This window comes from Protobothrops mucrosquamatus, unplaced genomic scaffold (assembly GCF_001527695.2).
Source record: "Protobothrops mucrosquamatus isolate PMUCROS unplaced genomic scaffold, P.Mucros_1.0 scaffold907, whole genome shotgun sequence".
NCBI lineage: Eukaryota > Metazoa > Chordata > Lepidosauria > Squamata > Viperidae > Protobothrops > Protobothrops mucrosquamatus.
In genome coordinates this window covers 152,575-175,434 of record NW_015387159.1, presented here as the reverse complement: position 1 = coordinate 175,434, position 22,860 = coordinate 152,575, and the positions used below count along the sequence as shown (strand labels likewise).

Sequence of the window (22,860 nt, the reverse complement as noted above, 5' to 3'; positions counted from 1 at the left end):
GGCCCTAATTAATGAGGCTGCTGAGATTCGTAGTTTGAAAACACTTGGAGATCTACAGGCTGTTGATTACAGTGCTATTGGGGCTAAAATCTCACCCTGGATTTAATGGATTTTTCCAGGAACAACTCCTCAAAGGAGAAGAAAACAGACAACCTGATATGAGTCTGATTTGAAGCCAAAGTCTAAAACAAATTATGTTTTTCTAGTGCTTCCTTGCCTTTTTATGGACAATATTAAGAAGTCTGCAGTGTTGTTCCTAGACCTGATCCTAGATAACATCTTTACAATTGCTGTATTCATAGGATGCTTTTCCCCCTGTTCATGATATTAATCATCCACAGATCAACTATTTTAAATTGTTTTGTATCAAAGGCTCTTAAATGTTAATATCACAGGTATTATTTATATCTTATTCAATAGATCTTGTAAGTTAATTATATTCTTGCCCTGGAAGCTATTTTCATATTGATGACATAAAAATACTATTTTATTAATCAGGTATCAATTGTTCTCAGCATTGCAATAGCACTATAGTAACATTGCAATTATTTATCAAGTTCTCCAAAGTTAGCCTTTTCCTTTTTACAACCCAGCTTTTGTTGACACTTTGTTAGGAATAAAATCCAGCATTTGCCTTCATTTGAACATTGTTTCAGCCTCTTTCTCTATTAATTTGAATCACCTCAAAACACACCACTTACTACAGATGGGAATGGAAGTCCATCGTTAATCATCCTTGGCAGCAAGTGTATTTTGAAAGCAGCAATATTTCTTGTCCACATTCTATTAATCCCTATTCCTTCCACTGAACATTTTTTTTCTATTTTCAGAGTTGACCCCTGAAGAAAAAGCACAGAAGATTGCTAAAGCTATGCGCAAGCAGTCTGCGGAAGTGAAGGAGAAGTGGGAAAGCCTGAATACCTGTGCCAGTGGTTGGCAGAAACAGATAGATCAAGCACTAGAAAAACTGAAGGACCTGCAGTGTTCCATGGATGACCTGGATGCAGACTTGAGAGAGGCAGAGAATGTGCGAAACAGTTGGAAACCTGTTGGAGACAGGCTGATGGCCTCATTGCAGGATGAAGTTGATAAGACAACCGTAAGATCCCAGTGCTAGTTTAAGTGCATTGCCAGCTGATGTTTAGATTTTGGCTATGGAAACTGTACAGTGGTATTCAGGAAGTCATAATCCAGTGCCCAGCTGGATCCAGAATAGAAAACTCTTATCAGTAAAATAGTTGTATTATTCCTGCTTCATACGTTTCATTGGGAATGTGCAACAGTTCATTACAATTATTTTATTACTACAGCAGTAAAATAACAGCAGGAGGCATAGGTTTGTAGTAATGTATATAATGAGAGCAACATAACTAGAGGGAGATGGAGAAAACTCTAAGGAACTCAGAACTCTCTCTATGCCCTGAATATTAAGCACCCTAACCATAACGGTTAATTAATTAAATCCCATTGTCAAGTTGGACTGCAAAGACCAATCTCATGTCACCTCCACCTGTCCACAGTACAGATGGGGGTGCTACAATTGTGTTATTTGTGAAGGGATATTTTAATTATGCAGTGAGGTGATATTTAAATTATTTAGCCCTGTTCTGTGAGTGCATTGTTTTAATTGGATAGCTGAAATTGTTCTTAAAATATATTTTGCTCTCTCTTTTTCTTTTGAGGGGAAAGGTTGACTGTAAGTGCAGTTATAAGCTGGAATATTCATACAATTACCTTCCCACAAAACAAAATGAATCTATCCCCCTTAATGCCTTTGAATTCCCAGTACTTTCTATCATAGACCATTCTGCTACAAGTCTAGGAATTCCAGACTATAACAACTAATAGTAGAGCACCTAAGAATTTATGTCTTTCTGAAGTCAATGAGCATTTTAGCATTAGACTTAGAAGCCTTTTGCCTGTATATCCAAGGATTATCTAGAAAATAACAAATTAGACTATTTATGAGTAATGGTGCATTATACATAAACACAACAACACTCTGCCAGAGGTTTGTTTTTGCTTTCAAATAAAGATTAAGCTAAATTTAATGAAACACAATTTCTGTTGCCTTAGAAGTAAATCAAAGCAGATTTAAATATGTTGATTTAAGCATAAAATATCCATCTTTCCTTTTTTTTCGTTTGAATACAAACATAAAAGAATGCTTTTGTGTTCTAGTGGGAATATTTCTTGTTTTTTCTGCCTGCAAGAGGTAATTGTTCATATCTTAATAGTATTTGCATAAAGAACTGTAAAGGGAAACTTATGTTTTCTATTTGTTCAAATAGTATAAACTGTTGAGGATTATTTCATCTATTAACAAAATCAACATTGATGTTGAAATTGATCTAGTAATTCTTGGGGAAAACAGCATGAAGTTGGAAAATTGTATCAATTTTGTAGAATTATCTGGCTTTTAGCAGATTTCATTTTTATGTTTTATTGATGTGATATAAAGGTAATGAAACCCAAATTACTTAAGTTCTAATACTTATTATTGAATTTGAAGATAATGTTTACTAAGTATCTTTGCTTTTCTTTCTCATTTTCACTATTTATTCAGTGGCTTTTTGTTTCCTGGTAAATTCATGGTTTTTTTTTTTATATACTCACAGTAACATGTAATGTGTTTAAGGAAAGTCAGGAGAGATAGTGAAAGAATGAAAATGAAGGAGGACACTTACATGTATCATTTAGAGATTGTATTTTTGCTCTTCAAGATTTTTACTAAAAGCAGCGGTGTATTCCCTCTTCCAGGCCTTTAGAGAAGAAATTTCACCAATCAGCTTGAAAATCAAATGCATCAATGACTTATCTGGTCAGCTCTCTCCACTTGATCTTCATCCATCCTTGAAAGTCACACGACAGCTGGATGATCTGAACATGCGATGGAAACTTTTACAGGTAGCTTTCATTGGCTAAGTGTTAGGGAGAACTATGAAAGTAATAATAGTGATAAAGTTGGAAGGGACCTTGGAGGTCATCTAGTCCAACCCCCTGCTCAGGCAGGAAACCCTATACCATTTCGGACAAATGGCTGTCTAGTTTCTTCTTAAAAACTTCCAGTGTTGGCGCATTCATCGCTTCTGGAGGCAGGTTGTTCCACTGGTTAATTGTTCTAACCGTCAGGAAGTTTCTCCTTAGTTCTAGGTTGCTTCTCTCTTTGGTTGCTCCTTGTCCTGCCTTCAGGCGCTTTGGAAAATAGCTTGACTCCCTCTTCTTTGTGGCAGCCCCTGTTACTGATTCCACATTATCCACATCAGGGAGAAAATCCTCTGACAATATTATTGATAAATGACCACAATTTACAGCCTTATCACAGTCATGTCACTACACAAATGTCATAAGATGATGTAAATACAACATAATTCCCTCAGATTATATCTGCCAAATTGAAGTTTCACTGAATATCAAAATGACTCAATATATGATTTGGGTAGACAGTAAGGAATATTAGCTTGATGGAGATACACAGATTCTGTTATCAAGCCACAAGGATTAAATGATAAGTCCAGAATGTCCAGACATTTCCTTCATTCGCTGAACTATAAAAAAGGAAGAGGAGGTACACCAAAACCAGACTTTTCTGACCTGCTACTATAGCCTATCTCAATAAAAGTAGTTTTAGCCTCCTTGTAAAGTTGATTTCATGGTCTGATCTACTTGGTGGCACCGACACATTCTTTAATATGGAAGTAACCAATCTTTTAGGTATAAATAATATAGCTAAACAATGTGGGATCCAAATGCATTATTTAAAATACAGATAATACTTGAGGCTGGTCTTTCCTTTGTACTGTGTATTTGTTAAATTTAGAACCTATCTTTCCTTCATCTCAAGGCATTTCCATTTCCATTTCCATTTTTCCCACAACAACCACCCTGTAATGTGGTTGGGCTGAGGGATAGTCAGTGACCCAAGGTGACCCAGTAAGTTTCTATGGCTAAGGATGAACTTGAACCTAAGCCCCGAGTGTCAGTCCAGCATCTTAAACTACACCATACTGCTTCTGAAATATTGTGTTACTATTATGCTAATGCAGTGTTTCTCAACCTTGACAATTTTAAGGCATGTGGACTTCAACTCCCAGAATTCCAAAGCCAGCATTACTGGCTGTGGAATTCTGGGAGTTGAAGTCCACATGCCTTAAAATTGTCAAGGTTGAGAAACACTGTGCTAATGCTTCATTAGAATAGCCTTTAAAGCCATTTGAGAAGACTATTAGGTGCCATGTAAAATATTTTGGATTTCATTAGAGCCCACAGGAGGTCTTTAGTTAGAAAATAACTGATAGAGCTGTTTACAAAAAATCATGATTAAGCCCTTGTTCTGAGGAATTTCTAAACATATTTTTCTTCCATTTCAATCTAATTTGAAGGGCTAGAAACACTTGTTATACCTTACAAGATTTGACTGAGTAGTTTTGTATACGTTCATCCAGCTTAATTGGCAGACCAGGAGAATGTTGACCCATAAGGTCAATCACTAAGCAGCATATTCCAATATGGTTTCTTGTAAAGATCAATACAATCAAAATAAAGCATGTTGACTGCAGAAACTTAGACAAGGGAAGAAGTGAACATTTCAGTAGACAGTATTAGACACTAAGAAGGCCTTTATTTGATATTGATTTGCTTTGCTTACAGAAGAATCATTACTAGCTTCTATTTAAACATTATAAATGGAAGAAGATTTAGGAGGAGAGAATATTTACTCTTTAAACTCTGTTTGCAAAAATGAATCATAAACCACTGTTTGTCTTGTTGGCTGTATGTATTGGCTTGGTATGATCAGTTGAAAGCTTATTACTGCTTTTCCTTGTTTGTATTTTTATATGCAGATATCGGTAGATGATCGCATTAAATTACTACAAGAAATACACCATGATTATGAACCTGAATCTCAAGATTTTCTTTCCAGTAAGTATTAATGAAATTGGTTAATGAGGACTCTAATGGTAGATCAATGAAGTACTTCAAAGGTTCTTAATTTTCTTTTTATCCCAAATATGCTTATATTTTAATAACTGGCCTTCGAGGAAAATATAGAACAAAATGATTGTCACGTATGGAAGATCCTTTCAGAGAAATTTTCAGAAAGACAGTTCTCACAGAATGACAGTTTAGAATTACAATTAAATTGTGCTTAGCCAATATCGGAAGCAGATTTACAAGCCCTGGACAGGAAACAAAAGATGATATAGAGTTAATATATGACTTTGGACATAATATTAAATCTTGATTAAAAACTACAGTCCTAGAGTGACCTTTTCACAGTTTTACAAAATGTTCATAGTTCTGTCCTCAAGTACTTGAAACAACTATGGGAATTGGGTGTATGTGTCAAGAAATAAAAACTAACTGAAAAATATTCTAGAAAGATATATTTTTAAAGTAGAATCAATGTATGCACTCACAATTTTGCAAGCAAAGATTCATAAAAGAAAAGGGAAAGTTCCCAAACCAAAGGGTAGGTAATTACGTGGTATACTGGGCCTGTTCATTATTAAGTGGATTGGAATGGATCAAGTTCTCTTCTAAATAAGTGGTTCTTCATCAGCAATTGTTTTAAACTGGTGATTATTTAACATGATTAGTGTTGATTTTGAGGATGAATGCTAAAAAAAAAAACTGTTCAGGAGAATTTACTCCCAGAGTTTGGAATATTTCTTCTCATTCAGCCTCTTTGTGCAAGTATGCCTATTTGTAAATAATAAATTAACACTTTCTTGGTTTATTTATTTCCAATTTTTTTTATTTCTATAGCCTCTGTACAACTACCGTGGCAGAGATCAGTGTCTCATAACAGCGTTCCATACTATATTAAGTAAGTTGGTATTTGTTCTCATAATTACGTTAGAATAAAATGCATGGGATTTTTAAAAAGCACCATTCATTTTCAGATGTCCTTCCCTATATTGGTCATATAATTAGGCAAGACAGAAATGCTTTGGGTGGAGGTATCTGTCCATATAAATAAAAAAAATGGAGTAGAGTTGCACTCCTCCCAAAAAATCTGTTGAATATCTATTTGGACTCACTGCTGTCTGTGGAAGCAAAGGGTTGCAACAGTAGCCAGGAACACCTTTGTTATCTTTGGCTTGAAAAGTTCTGAGGTCTGAACCCATTTAAGGAAAGTTATAACCAGTCTGGTCCACTATACAATTGCTGTACCTGAGGTTACACCTAAAAACTTTAGTTTATATTAAACATAGCCACTTGAGTCTTTGTTATGTCTATACAACAAGCTAATAGTATCTTTGTATACTTTGTACTAGCTAGCAATGTTTTTCTGGAGATGTGATGATGGCAGTGATGTAGGCTATTACTGTCATATTTAATAGAATCTTATCAAATACTAAGTAAAACACTTATGGAATTACTCTCAAGAGATGGGGTTTTTATTTCACCTATGCCTGCTTCCCCAATTCCTGCCTCTTTCTGCTTTCCTCAGGTTATCGAGTTCTTTGAGGCCTTTCACAGCAGCTGCAACTGCGTAATGTCAGGCCTGCCCTTTAGGTATCTCTCTTTATCCCTAACCTAATTGTGATTAGCGGGAACACCTAATTTGCATTAGCAAACCTGGTTGAGAAATAAGGGAATGTCCCCTTTCTAAAATGTAGCCTTATGAATTCTGGGTATGGCTCTAGCTGTGAGTTCAAGGCCAGGGATGCAAAATGGCAATTCTCTCTACAAGTGGCCAGAGGTAGATAAGGAAGATAAGCAGATTTGAGGCATTATTGAAGTTTGGTACAAGTAGATATTGCTTTCATTGCAGAATGGTATTGGAGCTTACGAGACATTAGTTGCTTCTATCTGCCATCTCTGGGAGTAGACTCTATAATTTCGCCGAGCCCTGAAGGCCCATCTATTCCGTGCGGCTGGCCTGGCGTAGTTTGATTATGTTTCAGTGGGGTTTTTTGTATGGGTGTGTTTTTAGAACAGGCCTGTTATTTAATTCGATTTTAGAACAGAAACTATTTATTTATTATTGTGGTTTTTAGTATCGCCTGTTCACCGCCCTGAGTCCCGTAAGGGAGATAGGGCGGTATATAAATTTAATAAATAAATAAATAAATAAATTCATGGTCACCATGTCAACCCTGGACACTTTTCAGATCATTTTGGCTCCAACTTGTAGAAGCTAACACACTAGACTTGGATTTCTCTTGGAACAGATGAACAATTTGAGGGCAGAGAACTCTGTCTCTTCTATTGAGGATTGTCATCTTTGGAGGCCATGGGATCAAGCCTTCTCAGTCTTCCCTTTAAAAAACAGATTATGTCCTGCCTTGTTAGGCTTTAGGATAACTGTTAAAGCATGATTTTGAAGAGAACTTTGGGAATGGAATGGCTGTGAGTAATGAGGTCCATTGAGAGCTTGTTTTAATGCTTGATAGTTTCTGGTGCCAGTGTTTTTGTATTTTGTCATGTTATTCATTTTGATTTTTTAACCTTATTAGCATAAGAGGGGAATATAAATAGGCCAGAGTCCTTTTGGATTGTTGACAGCACATCAGTATAAACAAACAGTTTACAATGGCTTTGAACTGACGGTTTTAATGGTACTTGCTGATGATAGGCATTATAAAACTATTTCAATGTTAACTGGCTGACTGAAAATGTTCATATTTAATGTGATTTAATGACTATTTGATATTGCCTTGTTTTTGTTTGCTTACTTGCTGTTTGGCTTGATTTTTTGTTCTATATCTCTACTCAAATGAGTACTCCAGCCAGCAAAGATGTTGTAAGCGATTACTATATAATGCTGTGTGCTATCACGGGGGACTATAATTGTGGCTAAAGATTTTTTAAAAGTAGAAATATTGCCATAATTAGTCTCAGTAATTGAATTTGTCTACCTGCTTTGTTAAGCTTTATTTTCTAATCAACGCTGGTAGTTGCAGTGAATAGAACAACAGTTTGCAGGGGTCTATATCCTGTCTGATGGTATCAGAAATTCTATTAACTTAATGATACTACTTTTATATTAAATTAAGGTGTTTAAGAAACTTCTGGAAAAGATAACTGAAGTTAAATTTCTAGGTTAAAGAGAATGTTTTACTACTTCTAAACTTTGTCTTTAACACAATATTAATTGTGTTTGCATTTTCTTGTCAGAAAGTGATTTGGAACTGAGTTTTATTGTGTGTGAAGAGATTCAGGTCTAAAAACATCTTAGTGTTGCTTTGTCCCTTACTTAGTTTATTATTTCAAAATAGTCAACCATCCATTGAATAAGAATTTAATTCCTGTCAATAGATTGAATTTCCTTGACATCCAGAAGCTGGATTACAAACAACCTTGTTCACCACACAGCCAAATATCCCAAGCCATCATACTGGCCTAACCAATAACTGTCAGATGATTTATTCCAGAAGCACAACATAGTAGAATTGTATTTGAACTGGGGGGAAAAGTACAAAGGCAGGCATTCTATCAAAGCACAAGATTCATTTTCTCCTTAGCTTATCAATTGAAGCCCCATGTAAATTCCCAAGGCCTCTAAATCAGGAGAGGCCTGTCCATTTCAAGATTTAATAGGGTTTATTCTTAACTCAAGCATCCTTAATTATGACTCTGGGCTTACTCTGTTGAAAGGATTGGTAAAGTCCATAGAATCCCATTGATTAAATTGGAGAATTCCTAAATGACAGATTAACTAAGATCATGGATTTAGATGTTTCATTTTTTCCCCCAGTTTGTAGCAGACTAAGATGTTTTCACAAAAGAATATAATAGATCCTCTGCAATTTTAACTCTTTACATTTTGGAGAGTGTAAGAGGCAGTACTGTTAAAGCTAGCTATGGATTAAGTGGGCCACATATCATAATTTACAAGCATTCTTCAAAAGAAATCATACTTAGTCTCTTGCCCTTGCCTGTAACAGTCCTTTATGCATAGACAACAGAAATCGATTTTGAAGTCAGATTTACATTATTATATATTCTCAGTTTCTTGATGGATGGGCCAGTGAGACAATCAGCAGCAGTGGCAGAAAGGTCCTTTGATGATTGCTGGGATTTGTCTGTTCACAGGATAATTGGCAACAGTAATGAAAAGACTTCAGTTCCCTAGTCTTTTCCCTCAAATGCAGAGATTGACTGCAAGTTAATTTTTAAAGTTCTGTGTCTGGATAGACTAAGGCAAGGGTGTCAAACTGCCAGCCCACGGGCCGGATGTATCATAGCAAAACCGCGCCCACCCCATTACCAGCAATGGCAAAAAAGACGTGATACGTGACATTGCGAGTTTGACATCCCTGGACTAAGGCAGTAGTGGTGAACATATGGCACGGGTGCCAGAGGCGGCACTCGGAGCCCTCTCTGTGGGCACATGTGCCATTGCCCCATCCTTGTCTCCGCCCGTGACCCCCTCCTCACCAGCAACCCCCCTGGAGGAGAGTCGCCCCCGAGCATGGCCGGAGCAGCGCAGCCAAGGACATGGCAGCCAGGCAGCGTAGACAAGACTCTGCCCTTATGCCCCAAAACACACAGTTGATGCTGCGGGGCGCGGGCAGAGGGCATGGCTGCCATGGCGCTGCTGGGCTGCCTGGACGATCTGCGGGGGGCCCTGGAGGCAGTGAGTGGCCTTGCAGGCAGGCAGGGTGGGGTGGAGCGGGGCAGGGGGTGGGGTGGGGCAGGGCCAGTTTTTGGGCACTCGGTTTCTAAAAGGTTCGCCATCACTGGACTAAGGCATCCAAAGCCTTGCATCTTGTAGGTGCTCTAATTATTATTTCTATGGCCCTTATGCTTTCTAAAGAACAGGCAACATGAAATTAATTTACTTACACCTTTTTATTATTTTGTTCTCAAACTCAAATTTACTTTAAACATGTGACCCCGAATCCATATAGTAGCCAATCTTATTTGAAGCAAGAGTTCTACTGATTAGTATCTTCCCTTTCTCACCTCTTCCCTTTCAGTCATGTTTTGGTTTTTCTCTTCTGATCTAGCTAGATTTTTTTCCTGTAAGCAAAAGTTTAGATGTGAATTCTAAGGGCAAGGGAGAATGATACTGGGTATTTTGTTTTGGGCCATGTATTTCATATGTAACCTGAAAAGTAAGCAATAACAAACGGAGAAGTATAACGTAGTGATTAAAGTGTTGACCTAGATGTAAGAATACAACTGTGGAAATTACTGGGTTGCTATCTCTCAGCATAAGCAACTCGATTGATTGGTTTGGGATGTGCTTCTCAGTAAAAGAAGGAATATAAATGCAATAATACAATTACATAAAATAAATGGGAGAACAAATGATAGGTGTAACTCAGAATAGTTGGAGACAATGAGGACCCTTTCTTAGCTGGACAGTTTGGCAGAACAAGCAAGGAGTTAAAGGAATGATAGTTGGAGCAAGAAGGAAGAATAACATCCTGTTCCTCAGCCAACATGTGGAGATTAATTATGATTCTCGTGTCACTTGCATTCTGGGGAAATCTGTGTTGGGAATGGGAAAGTGACAGACCTATGCTTAAGGAGTGTATAGATGAGGTGGGATAGCACTATTAAGCCGATCAGAGTTTCTGCTATGAAATTGGAGGGAAGGAAGAAAGAAGCAGGGAATTCTATTCCCCACATTAAAACTGGAGGCCATATAATAAATCTGAGTAGGAGATTTAAGATGGATGAGAGGAAGCATTTATTCATCCAGCATATAATTACTTTGGGGAATATACTGCCACAATCCTGGCCTTGGCTGCTAGTTTAGAAGAATTAAGGACTAGACAGATTCCTAGAAGACAAGCCAATGGTTGTTACTCATTTTGATTACTGGGTATGTTTTCCAGGCACGGGCTAGTCCATTTCTACATATGGACAACAATGTGATAGAAAGGCTATCTTGAGTTCCTATTTGTGGTCTTCCTAAATGCTTCTGCTAATGCGTTAGATGGAATGCTGAATGGATGAGCTTAAGTCTGATCCAATAGGGACTATTCTCATGTTCTCATTCTTATGTTTTGGGTTAGGAATTAGCCATGTCAACAATTTATGCAGTAGCCTGATTTTATATGCCCAAAAGAGTAGATGGAGAACAGAATGGCCAATAAAATGTAATCATTCAAGTTTACTACTGCATATCCTTCTGAGATCGATGAGACCTATTTCCAGGGAAGCCAATATAAAATTATATAAATAAGAAAGCAGAGAATTGATTTGAGGCAACAAAAGCTATTGAAATCTTGCTTACTTCTGGCAGCAAATGTTGTAAAAATAGAAGGTTATTATTGACCAATCCTGATGAGCTGAACTTTTTTTCAGTGCAGTCAAAACTGTGTGCAAGATGAGCTAAAAGTTGCATCTAAAAGCACAGAAAAGTTTTACACAGCTGTGTAAATTCCTATCTTGTCACATATTGCTCACGCCTGTTGTACTTTTTTGTCCCATTATCTCAATTCCCATCTCCTACATAACCAATCAAGCAAGTTCCACAGAAAAGTTTCTTTGTTTGAGAGCATTTATTTTTGGTTTCTGGCAAAAACCAACCATTGCAGACAATGGATTTGCTTAATAGCTGCGGGATTTGCTTAATAAATTTGCTTTAGGATTGTTGCAAAAAAGGTCATAAAATTGGTCATCGTCATGTGGTGACCTGCTTAATGACCAGCACAATTTATAACCGCAGTTCCAGGCTCAATTTTGGTCATAAGTTGAAGATTACCCATATTCATTTTCAGTGGACTGCATTTCAGAGAATACATTGAATCTTGGAAGATCCCTTAGAGCAGGGGTGTCAAACTGCCGGCCCGCGGACCGGATGCGTCACAACAAAACCACGCCCATCCCATTGCCGGCAATGGATCTTATTCTCAAAGACAAAGATTCCTGAACTTGCAGTAGCTAATGCGGATCTCTGCAGATTAGTGAAGTCAGGATGGATCAGTAACTCTTAAATTTCTAAAAATGCATGGTTTTGTATAGCTGATCAAAGGTTACAACAATTGTCAGGGCTTTGTAGTTGATGGGAGAAAGCTATAGTGCATTGGATGTAATTATAGAATGGAAGAGATGAAGGGATCTTAGAGACTGTCTAATTCAATCATCTGCCCAGTGAAAGAATCTTCTACAGCATCCACAAAAGATGGGCAAGCAACCTCTGTTTAAATACCAGCAACGATTTAGAGTTGACTGTCCCTGGAACATCTTATCTGAATCTTGGAGACCACCTAAGTTATATAATGTATAGTTTTTCAGATTAGTTTTTATAATTTATTCTGGGTCCATAACATGGATTTTTCTGGCCACCTTTTGAATTTTGTGCATAGATCAAGGACATGGAGTTCAGCTTTTGTAAAAATACTTCAAATACAAGGAAAAGAAACTGTCTTTTTGAAAGCATATGTAACCATGTACCTTTACTTGACTCAGTTCAGAAGTTTTTTTCATTTTTAATCTCTTTCTTGTGTTCAGTGATGATCGTTTTTATGCTTCTGCATTTATGTGCTCCATTTATTGACCAGAGATCAAGGAGACAGAGGCTAGTTTTTCAATTGTCAAATTTAGATGCTTTTAAGTAAAGTCAAAAATGAGTTGATGAAAAATAGACCCAATGGGTCCAGCACAACAAGCAGAAATAAAAACACAGCTCGAAAAAAAAATCACTGATTTACTGCTATTTGTAATAGACACGATCAATTTAGATAAATGGTTATCAGAATAAGAAACTGATTTCTCTAAACCAATTTTATATTAAATGAATGTTATATGTTTATGGCAAACATATCTGGATTATAGCAAAACTTATTACAGTTTTATTTTTAAATTTATTATGTCAAACTAAACAGCAGAATAACTATCAAATCAGACATTCTTTATTACAGCCAAAGACCAGCATAAGAGGATGGAGTACAATCATTAATAAAAGTATAGAAGTATAATAAAGAAAAGGCATAAAACATGCACAGTATGTAAAAGTCATGTAAACTATATAAACTAAAAACTAAAAGTATATATTAAAGCATAAAAAAGTGAGAATCTAAAAGAAGACATGGTATTATTAAAAAGGTACAGGAGAATATGAGAGAGACAGACAGACAGAGAACCCTATTATGACACATGAGTAACCACTGAGTCTAATTTATAATGTTGAGTCCCAAATATGAGCCTCAAGTCTTCATCACACAGATTTTAGGGTACATAGACTTGACAATGCTATATGTTGTAGCAAGACTGGTATTCAAAATCTGCAGGTAATGTCTCATGCACCTTGGATATTTTTGACATAATTATACAATAAGACTATTATAAATGTTTATGGTACAACACTGGAGAAGTATGTGCTCTGTTGTTTCTATGTGTCCAGAAATGTAAGGGCATAGCTACTCCAAATAGGGAGTCTTCCTTTATGGACCCTCAAGGATGGCTGAATGGATAGCATGCTTAAGAGCTTCCATTTTGGATGGGAGGTACCTGATGAATTTGCTGACAAAGTTTAGGGTCGTAGTTAGGACAGAGAAGTACTCTGTATTTGTTATGCACTGTTTGATGCTTTGTCCTATCATAATCCATGCTAAGTAGAATTCTTCAGGAGATGTCTAAAAATGACATTGTAGTTGCTGTTCTATTTTCCAAACAAATAGGAATTCATTGCTATTCATTACTATTCATACTTAGGGGGGCAAGAACCATGGATTTATGTTTCAGGAAGACAAATCCCAGATGAATGCTGGAAAAACTTCCCAAAAGTAAGAGCAGTTCAGCAATGAAACCATTTAATTACCTATGAACCTTCAATGGTTAGGACGCTGGGTTGGAGGTTAGCAAGCCTGTGTTTGAGACCTGAGTGCTGCCGTGGAGTGGAGTGAGCTCCTGCCCTTCACTCCTACTCCCAACTGGGCAGCCCCAGGCAATGGTGATGTCATGGCTAATCTTTCAACCTGGAAGTGCCTTGGTGCTTCTGACATGAGTGCAAAGCAATTACCCATGGAGGTGTTGACTTTCCCTTTAGTTTAAACAAAGGCTAGACAGCCACCTGTCAGGGATGGTTTTGTTTGGGTTCTTGAACTGAGTGGAGTGATTGGACTCGGTGATCCATTCCATGAGTCTGGGTGCGACCTTGTAGAGATTCTATTATTTTGCATGACCATGCATCTTAAACATCTTAAGCCATATTTCCGATATTTGGTAGAGTCCTTGATTCTGAGATTTGAATTGGGTATGTTTGCCTTTGAAGTATTTATTCTTTAAAATATTGTGTGGTTAAGGGGTTGAGCAAAGCTCAGTCTTTCCGCTGTCACTTTAAATGAACAGAATGGATGTTTTAGAAAGGACAGGGGTGTCTCAGCACTGTGAAAAGTTAGTGCACAATAGGAAGCTTGGAAAATAAATTTTTAGAGACATGAGAAGCCTGCCTTTGAAATCCTGTTTTTACGATGTTGTAAAGCTACTAGCATTTTCTTTGTAATTTTTCAAGGCTGATGAAATACTTGATCTATATCTTAGATCAATTTTATTCTACCCTTAAAATTCGGAAGAGAAATATATTTATATTTCTGTGAGTAGCAACTTAAATCTAAAGTTTTGCTTTCTACTTTATATAGAAATTTTAACATAGAAATTTTAGTTTGCTAAACAGTTTTTATTACATTATGCTTTCTCTTCTGATATTCACAGAACTAGTCAAGAGCACATGTAAAGATAGTCAACCCACTGGATAATTTTGGTTTGTTAAAATTTAAGCCTGCAATCAACAAATAACATTTTTGTGTGAGAGAATTGAATAATTATTGAAACATATTACTCAGCATTAAATAGAACATATTTCCTGTTTTTTTCCTCACTAGTGGCAAACAAAATAGCTTATTAGAAAAAAGACATTTAACTCTCCACTTCCTTATGTTTATCCAGAATTTGATATTAATCTCTCCACTAATTGATAAGCCATAGTAAATAGATTTAAACTTATATTTTTAGCAGAAATTGCTCACAGAAATGAAATATAAACCTGAAATAAGGTAATAGTTTATTATCTTAAGAATATTTGCAGGATCAGCTAGATTGGAGCTGTCTTGCTAAGTCAGGGTCTTCAAACTTGGCACTGGCTGAGGAATTCTGGGAGTTGAAGTCCACAAGTCATAAAAGGGCCAAGTTTGAAGACCCCTATGCTAAGTACTCTGAGAGTTACTTGAGTTGCTGCAGGATAGAAACGAAATGAATTCCTTTTAAACAGAATTATTTATTTATTTACAGCCATGACATTGATTAAAGGTTTTAAAGTAATAGTTAACAAAGACATTCTGTGTTCCAGTTAGGAGAGTTGGAAAAATAGATGCCACTTCCATTGCACTGTCAGAATAGTTTATAGTGCCTGGGATGAAAAGTATGCAACAAGAAAACCCCCCAAGAGGGAAAAAAAATGGAGGTGCCTACAGTATCTCTGCAAAATTCTGCTCTACGTATCAATGTGGGGCTTTTAGCAATGATGACATTCTTATACTAGCAGCATACAAAAAGTCAAAAAAGGCATGCAGAGAAACATACAGCAACAGCACAAATCCTAAATTGTCACATATAGATATAAAAAAGTAATCTTCCTTGGGTGAGTGACTTGGCATTGATCGATACAGAGATTATATTATCTTATTACTTGCACTGCTCTTTATAGGTACACAATAATATACAATACTGTTAAGTTTAAATTTTATAAGTAGTGTGTGAAAGTCCAAGGTCAGTGGCTGAGGAAATTAGAATGGCAGGGTGATAGACCTCCACTAAATGAAGGAAAGAAAGCTTATGTCTTAGGAAATAAATAACAATTTCTGAGCAATTTTTCAAGCCATCAGCAATTTATTACAATAGGACATTAAGGAGACAGCTTGGGAATCAGTGAATCCACAGCCAATTTATTTTCTTTAGATAAACTGATCAGCTACGTCAACTGAATTAGCAGTCGAGTAATACAGCACTAGTGCCATATTACTTTATTTGGGTGGAAGTGAGCAATGAAGATGGATGTAAAGATTGGGGAGTAAATGATCAGTTAAAAGTGGAAGCAGTGATGGCTGAAAACTGAGCTCTGGAGGGTAACAAAACTCTATTCTCTGTGAACTAGAAATGTTCTCCAGTTCTCCATTTTGACATCAGTAAAAAATACATCACAATTTCTTTCTAACCATGGCTAGGTAGGCAGTGAAAATTTATTTTCTCATTGATTTTGGCCATCAATATTATTATTTAGCTGAGTGTAACTCACTTATTGTAGCAGGTTTAAAGAGGAGAATATAATGTATTGTTTCATTAAATAATGCTTAATTTGCTAACATATACTCAATTTATGAGCATTATATAATATTGGATGTTTGAAAGATTTTTTTTTAAAAAATATAACCTACTGTAGCTAATGAGATTAGTGTTTCAGTTATGCTGAAATAAAATAAGGTGTATTATTTGAATGAGATAATAGATTGATTATATATCATCAGGTCACTGCTGATCACATAAATTGATTTTCTCCATGATGATTTGTTCCTAACCTGATTGTTCAAGTCTCCCATTAGTGCATTCATTGCCATTAAAACTGGATCCATCCAACTTGCTGCTAGTCATCCTCTTCTTTCCTTTCCTTCTACCTTTCCCAGCATAACAGCCTTCTTCAGAGAGCTCGGTCTTTGCAAAATGTGATCGAAGTAGGATAATTTGAATTTGATCAATTGTGCAGTGAATGAGAGCTCTGGGTTGATTAGTTTGATGACCCATTTGTTTGTTTTCTTTGCTGTCCATGGTATTTCAGGAGTCTTCTCCAATACAAAGCATTAACACTCTTCCTATTCTGCGTCTTCAAAGTCCAACTTTCATTTCCATAAAATATCACGGGAATACCATTGCTTCATGTTTCTGATATTTGTAGATATATAACTGCATCTGAATATCTTTTCCAAGGCCTTCCTGGCTATTGTAACAAGTGCTGATCTGCGACTTATTTCTTGACTGCATGTTCCTTTAGGGTTGATGGTTGATTTAAAAGGCAGAAGCTATCCGCCCCTTCAATAGCTTCACTGTTAATTCTGAGATTAATTTTTCTACCTGTTGTTATTAGTATGTTTTTGCTAATATTTAATTTTAGTCCTTTTTCCCCCCACTGTGTTGCTTGACTTTTATTACTAGGCCTTGAAGATCCTTTACAGTTTTTGCTCTCAGGGTAATGTCATCAACATAAGGCATGTTATTGGTGTTTCATCCCAACTGTCACTAAACAAGATAGTTGTTAAGTGAGTTAGAACCCATTTTACAACTTTTTATACCATCGTTGTTAAGCGAATTACTGCAGTTGTTAAATGAATCATGTGTTTGTTAAGTGAATTTGGTTTCCCCATTGGCTTGGCTTGTCAGAAGATTGTTGACCTGGACTTAGGGGAGAGTGAATACGTGCAGATGGCCCCGCTCTTTCTGGCCACATGCAGACCCATGATTGCAAGGTCATGAAAGGACAGCAAAGGAAACACCCAATATTCTAACCCAACCAGAAACATATGGTGCCTTGGGGAAACACCCAAACCACCCAAAAGGGAAAAAAGTCACGAAAAGTCGTGACACATCACGTGACATTGCGAGTTTGACACCCCTGATCTAGGACACTGCAACCATCATAAATATGTATCACTTGCCAAGCATCCAAATTTTGATCATGTGACCATGAGGATGCTGCAAGTGTCGTCATGTGAAAAGTCATAAATTACTTTTTTCAGTGCTGTTATAATTGTGAATGGTCACTAAATGAATGGGTGTAAGTTGGGGACTGCCTGTACTAAAAATAATAAAAATCTGAGAAATGTAGAGCCAAGATTCAAAGAACTAATCTTATTCCATAAAGATATAATACATGCTCTTCAGATAAGAGATTCTGCTATTATAGTAAAAACTATTTGTTAAATCTCCCATGTCTCAACATTATCATTTCATGTTGTGTAATTGCTACATGTATTTACAATACAAAAGTTTGGAACTTATTTCAGTATAGAGACATAACTGCCTGGATTCCTGAAATTTGGTCATTATATATTAACAATATAGCTGTTATTTTCAGGCAAATTGTTTATTATATTTTTGGTTCCTAGTGATTAAAAATAATACTCATCTTTCTTTCTTGCAGTCATCACACTCAAACAACATCCTGGGATCACCCTAAAATGACTGAACTATTCCAATCATTGTGTAAGTGCCCTTAAAACTAAAGCCTCTCTTTTTTCCCACTTATATGAATTTTTTTTTGTGTGGTCCTTAAGGACATTGTGCCTCCTTAATATTCACTAGGTTCAGTTTACTAATTATACGCCTTTTAGTTAACATATCTCGCTGGGATATGTTGCAATTTAGACAGCATTTTGGTACAATGGTTATATTTATTCCTAAAAAAAAAAAGGCATGGCATCCCATGCATTTGAATAGAAACATTTTCCAAAATATGCTTGATGACACTCTAAGGCAGGGATCCTCAACCTTGGCAACTTTAAGACTTTAAAGTTGCCAAGGAATTCTGGGAGTTGAAGTCCACAAGTCTTAAAGTTGCCAAGGTTGAGGACCCCTGCTCTAAGGAATATAATTTGGCTAGTGTTTCTTTAATTATAAATTCAAGGCATAAGAACTGTAAGATGAAAGGAGTACATGACTTTTAGTAGCCAGAGTACCCAGAGTTGTGGAATGGTTAAGGTGCTGAGTTTATGGTTGGTTTCAAATCCGCCTCAGCCATGAGGTGGATGTTTTGAAAAAGTAAAGCCAGCACAGTAGAGCGAGAGACTGCAGAACTTATGTTTAAAAGTTGTAGGCTATCCCAGAGAGTCATTTTAAAAAAAGGGTTTTATTAACACTTTACTGTTGCTAAGTCATTGGATGTTGTAACCTATCTCATATGCATGTACATAACACAATTTCCTCCCCCTGAGCTGTAACATCCCAGCTGAAATCCTACATCTGTTCAACCATTCCATGTATCTGATGAAGTGAACTACAGTTTACAAAAGCATAAATTACTAGTCTGAAAATGTGCTACTACATACCTTCTAAATCTCAGCAATGAATGTTCACAGGATGATTTTAGGCCCATCATCTTCTCTTAGCCCAGGGGTAGGCAACCTTGGCTCTTTTATGACTCATGGACTTCAACTCCCAGAATTCCTGAGCCAGCCATGCTGAGGGGAAAGGGAGAGGTTTCCAAGCTGAGCCATGCTGGCTCAGGAATTCTGGGAGTTGAAATCCACAAGTCACAAAAGAGCCAAGGTTGCCTACCCCTGGTTTAGCCCAACCTATCTCATTTTTTTTTAAACAAGGGTGAAAAAGTGAAAGGGCAAGTTTCTGGAGAAAAGGTTGGAAATAAACATTCTAAGAATAGCTATCAAGGATTTCTGTTCAATGCATTATTAGCACTTCTTATTTGGCTCTGAATACATTGAAATTAAGAACCATAGAGTTAGAGATTAACCATGTGGCCCCTTTCCATAGAATTCAAATCTAATGGAAAGTTGCTACCAGTGTATATGTATTGAAGTTTTGACTATGAAGACCTGGAACTGTGAGAGTTACTACTAGGAACCTCTGAGGACCTTATCAGAAATATGCCATGGAAAAGGCTGGTGCAGGGCAGAGTGTAATACTAAAGATCAAGGTCTCATGCACTTCTGAAAGGCTTAGGAATGGCTGTTGGAGCATCTCCAAGGGTTGTCACTAAAAAAGAAACACCTTCACCATATTTGACTTAATTTGCATTGAATCAGATCAATTCACTTTTACCCTGGGTCCAGCTACTACTTTGTTCTGATCTATTTTTGAAATACAATCCTTAGTATAGTTGTCCGTGGCCTCTTGCATATCTCCATGTTACAGCAACTAGCCTGTTTTGGATTGTAACATAAATTGTTTTTTTTTCTCATCTGAATACATTCATGTAAATGTTACTACGATATTCAAAATAAACCTGTCTGAAATGTTAAACAGCTGCCATTATCCTATTCATTTTTTTTTGAACAGGAACTAACTCTAAACCTCTCATTTGATTTGTAGTGCTGCATTCCTACTTTCTCTTTTTCTCTTAATTAATTAAGAAAAGAATGAACTATTGATTGATACACTATTGATGCATTTTGTTCAATCTGACAACAAATGTTTGATGGTATTGGGCTAATGCTTACTTTCTCTTCTTTGGCTTTTTTTAGCTGATTTGAACAACGTGCGTTTTTCTGCTTACCGTACAGCCATCAAGATCCGGAGACTACAAAAAGCCTTGCGTTGTAAGTATGCTTTTTAAAATTCATTATTTCTTTATTGTCTCAGAAAGCAAAGTTATCCTGAAGAATCTGGAGATAAGTTTCTTAAGCTGCAGATTTTGATATTCATAATGGTAATTCTAATCACTCCTAGCCTGAATCACTCTTCACTTAATTTGCATCACTTGTGTCACTGTTTTGGAATGACAGCGATTCATACTCTTATCGCTTTGAGTTTAGATGCCTGCAAGGCACATGTCGTGGAATGATTGCTTTATAAAGATTCAGAAACTGCAATTGTTCCCAAATGCAACAGCACAGCTGCTGACGGGAGTAAGCTGCTTCAGTGGCATAACACCTATGCTGTGGAATCCATCCATCTTCCACATTTAACTGGAGGCAAAGTGCTTTAGGACTTTTCCTCTGATAAAACTTGTTGAACTGCACTTAGAGGAAGGTTTCCTTGGTAATTGCTCCTGCCCCTTGAAGCATCTTTCCTCAGAGGTCCAAAATGGCTCCCTATATACTGTCATTCTGGAAGGCTTTAAAAAATATTTTATTTTGAAGAGTCTCCAGAGTTCAGTGGTGTGCTTGCATGTCATTGCTGGTAGGAGGAGATATTACTTTATTTATTTGAGTTTTATATTACTTTGTGATCATTTATGTTGCTATGGCTAATTTGTTTTATGGATGTAATCCATCTATATATCCAAAAAGGATATAAATCATTTTGAATTTCAGGGTATACAAACTGTAAATTAGTAAATAAATAACAAACTTGGTGCCCAGGAAATGCATGGATGATACAATTCCAAACAATTAAAGTAGGTAGGTAATAGATAAATGAGAAGAAGAGGGCAAGATGGTATAGAAAGAGCTGTCCCTGATTTCTTTTGGAGCAAAATATATGTTGAGGGAGGAAAAAACTTAGATGCCACATCATATTGTCTACTCTGTAGAGCAGGGGTGTCAAACTGCCGGCCTGTGGGCCGGATACGTCAGAACAAAACTGCACCCACCCCATTGCCGGCAATGGGGACAAAGCTCCCGATATGTCGTGCGATGTCATGTGACGTCGCGAGTGTGACATGTCTGCTATAGAGGAACAGCATGCAATAGGGAAATTCCCTTGCTGTTTGCTGAAAAAAACTATTAAAGCATATGTAAGTACATCTTTTAGTGAGCTAAAGCCTTTTGGATTCCTGGTAGTAGGTTATGCTTTTAAATAAACACACAGTTTTTTTCCTTTTAAAAAGTAATCCCTACATCTGCAGAAATAATCTCCCAAGAGATTACACAGCAGGAGAAGTATTTGACTAATGTTTGCATTATTGAAATGTCCAAGTATACCTAGAAATCCACAGCTGTCTTTTTCAATCTCTCAGCTGAGAGATTTTATTTTGCTTGGCAGCAGCCAAATCTTCTGCTTTTCTTCTATCATGGATTACACTGACAATCTATTGCCTTGTTCATAAAGGCAAATCAGGTTTCCAAAAGCTATCAATTTGGTATTTATACAGATAGCTGAAACTGCAATAGTATATTCATTTCTGTATTGCATGGTGTGAATGCAGTCATAGGGATAATTAAATGTAAATCCACTACAGAAATCCTCTCGTAATATATAGTTCAGTAAAGTAAACAAAAGGGATAAGATAATTTTATTGTCATTTACCGGTATACACAATGGCACACATGCCCAGCTCTCGAAATAAGAAATGCCCCACATTGAACAATATCATTAAAAAGTAAAATTTGAAATATATAAAAAGCATATGGATGGATGGATGGATGGACGGATGGACGGACGGATGGACGGACGGACGAATGGACAAATGGACAGATGGATAGTTAGTTAGTTAGTTAGTTAGTTAGTTAGTTAGTTCTATTGCTTAAGGCACCAGACTAGAAAGTAGAAGACCATGGATTCTAGTCCCGCCTTGGCCATGAAAGCCAGTTGGGTGACCAATTCATCTCACAGGGTTATTGTTGTGGGGGGGAAAGGAGGAGAAAGACGTATTAGCTGTATTTGTCACCTTGAGTTATTTGTAAAAATAATAGAGGCAGGATACAAGTAAATAAATAAAAATACTGAAAAACATAGAAAATCTGTTGTCTGATATATTAGCTTGCAACTATCAAATATTGAAACAATGTGTTTTTGGACTTCTGGTCTTTTAAACAAAAGTTCTCTCTGATTATTAAGTGAGACATTCTTTTGAGATATAAAATGGCACTAGAACTGTTGAAACATCGAGTGTTTTGTAGACAGATAATGAAGGAAAGATAGTGATGAGACACTTCTGGCACTGAGAACTAGGTTAATCACACTTTTATTTTTAGTTTTGTCTTCCCAGAAAAAAAAGTAAGGTTTCCCTGTTCATAGATAAATTACTGGAAATCTCTTTAGCTCGGATGTTGTATAGAATGACTATAAATGACTGAGGTCAAAAATCTTGTTTGGTTGCCAGGCCTCACTGAATCCAAATCCAATTTTGTTCTTTTAAACTAATCTCTCTGAAGCAGAAATGCTAACAGGTGTTCTTTTTTTCTTTTTTTACTTTCCAACAGCTCTGACAATAAAATACTTTATAATCTCTGCGCAGAAATAAGCAGTCACAATATTAGTTATTAAATGTATTTAATTCAACAACAG

At 36.6% G+C, this 22,860-nt stretch overlaps 1 protein-coding gene across 1 annotated transcript in view; it reads left to right on the top strand.

The window, feature by feature from the left end:
- Positions 1-858: 858 nt before the first annotated feature.
- LOC107290480 (utrophin-like) overlaps positions 859-22,860 on the top strand; it is a 47,185-nt gene continuing 25,183 nt past the window's right edge. Inside the window, exons 1-6 of the mRNA XM_015819362.1 lie at positions 859-1,099; positions 2,761-2,907; positions 4,845-4,923; positions 5,770-5,830; positions 18,098-18,159; positions 20,154-20,228. Of these exons, the coding sequence (XP_015674848.1) occupies positions 872-1,099; positions 2,761-2,907; positions 4,845-4,923; positions 5,770-5,830; positions 18,098-18,159; positions 20,154-20,228 (652 nt within the window). The 5' untranslated portion in view covers positions 859-871. The remainder of the gene's footprint in view (positions 1,100-2,760; positions 2,908-4,844; positions 4,924-5,769; positions 5,831-18,097; positions 18,160-20,153; positions 20,229-22,860) is intronic.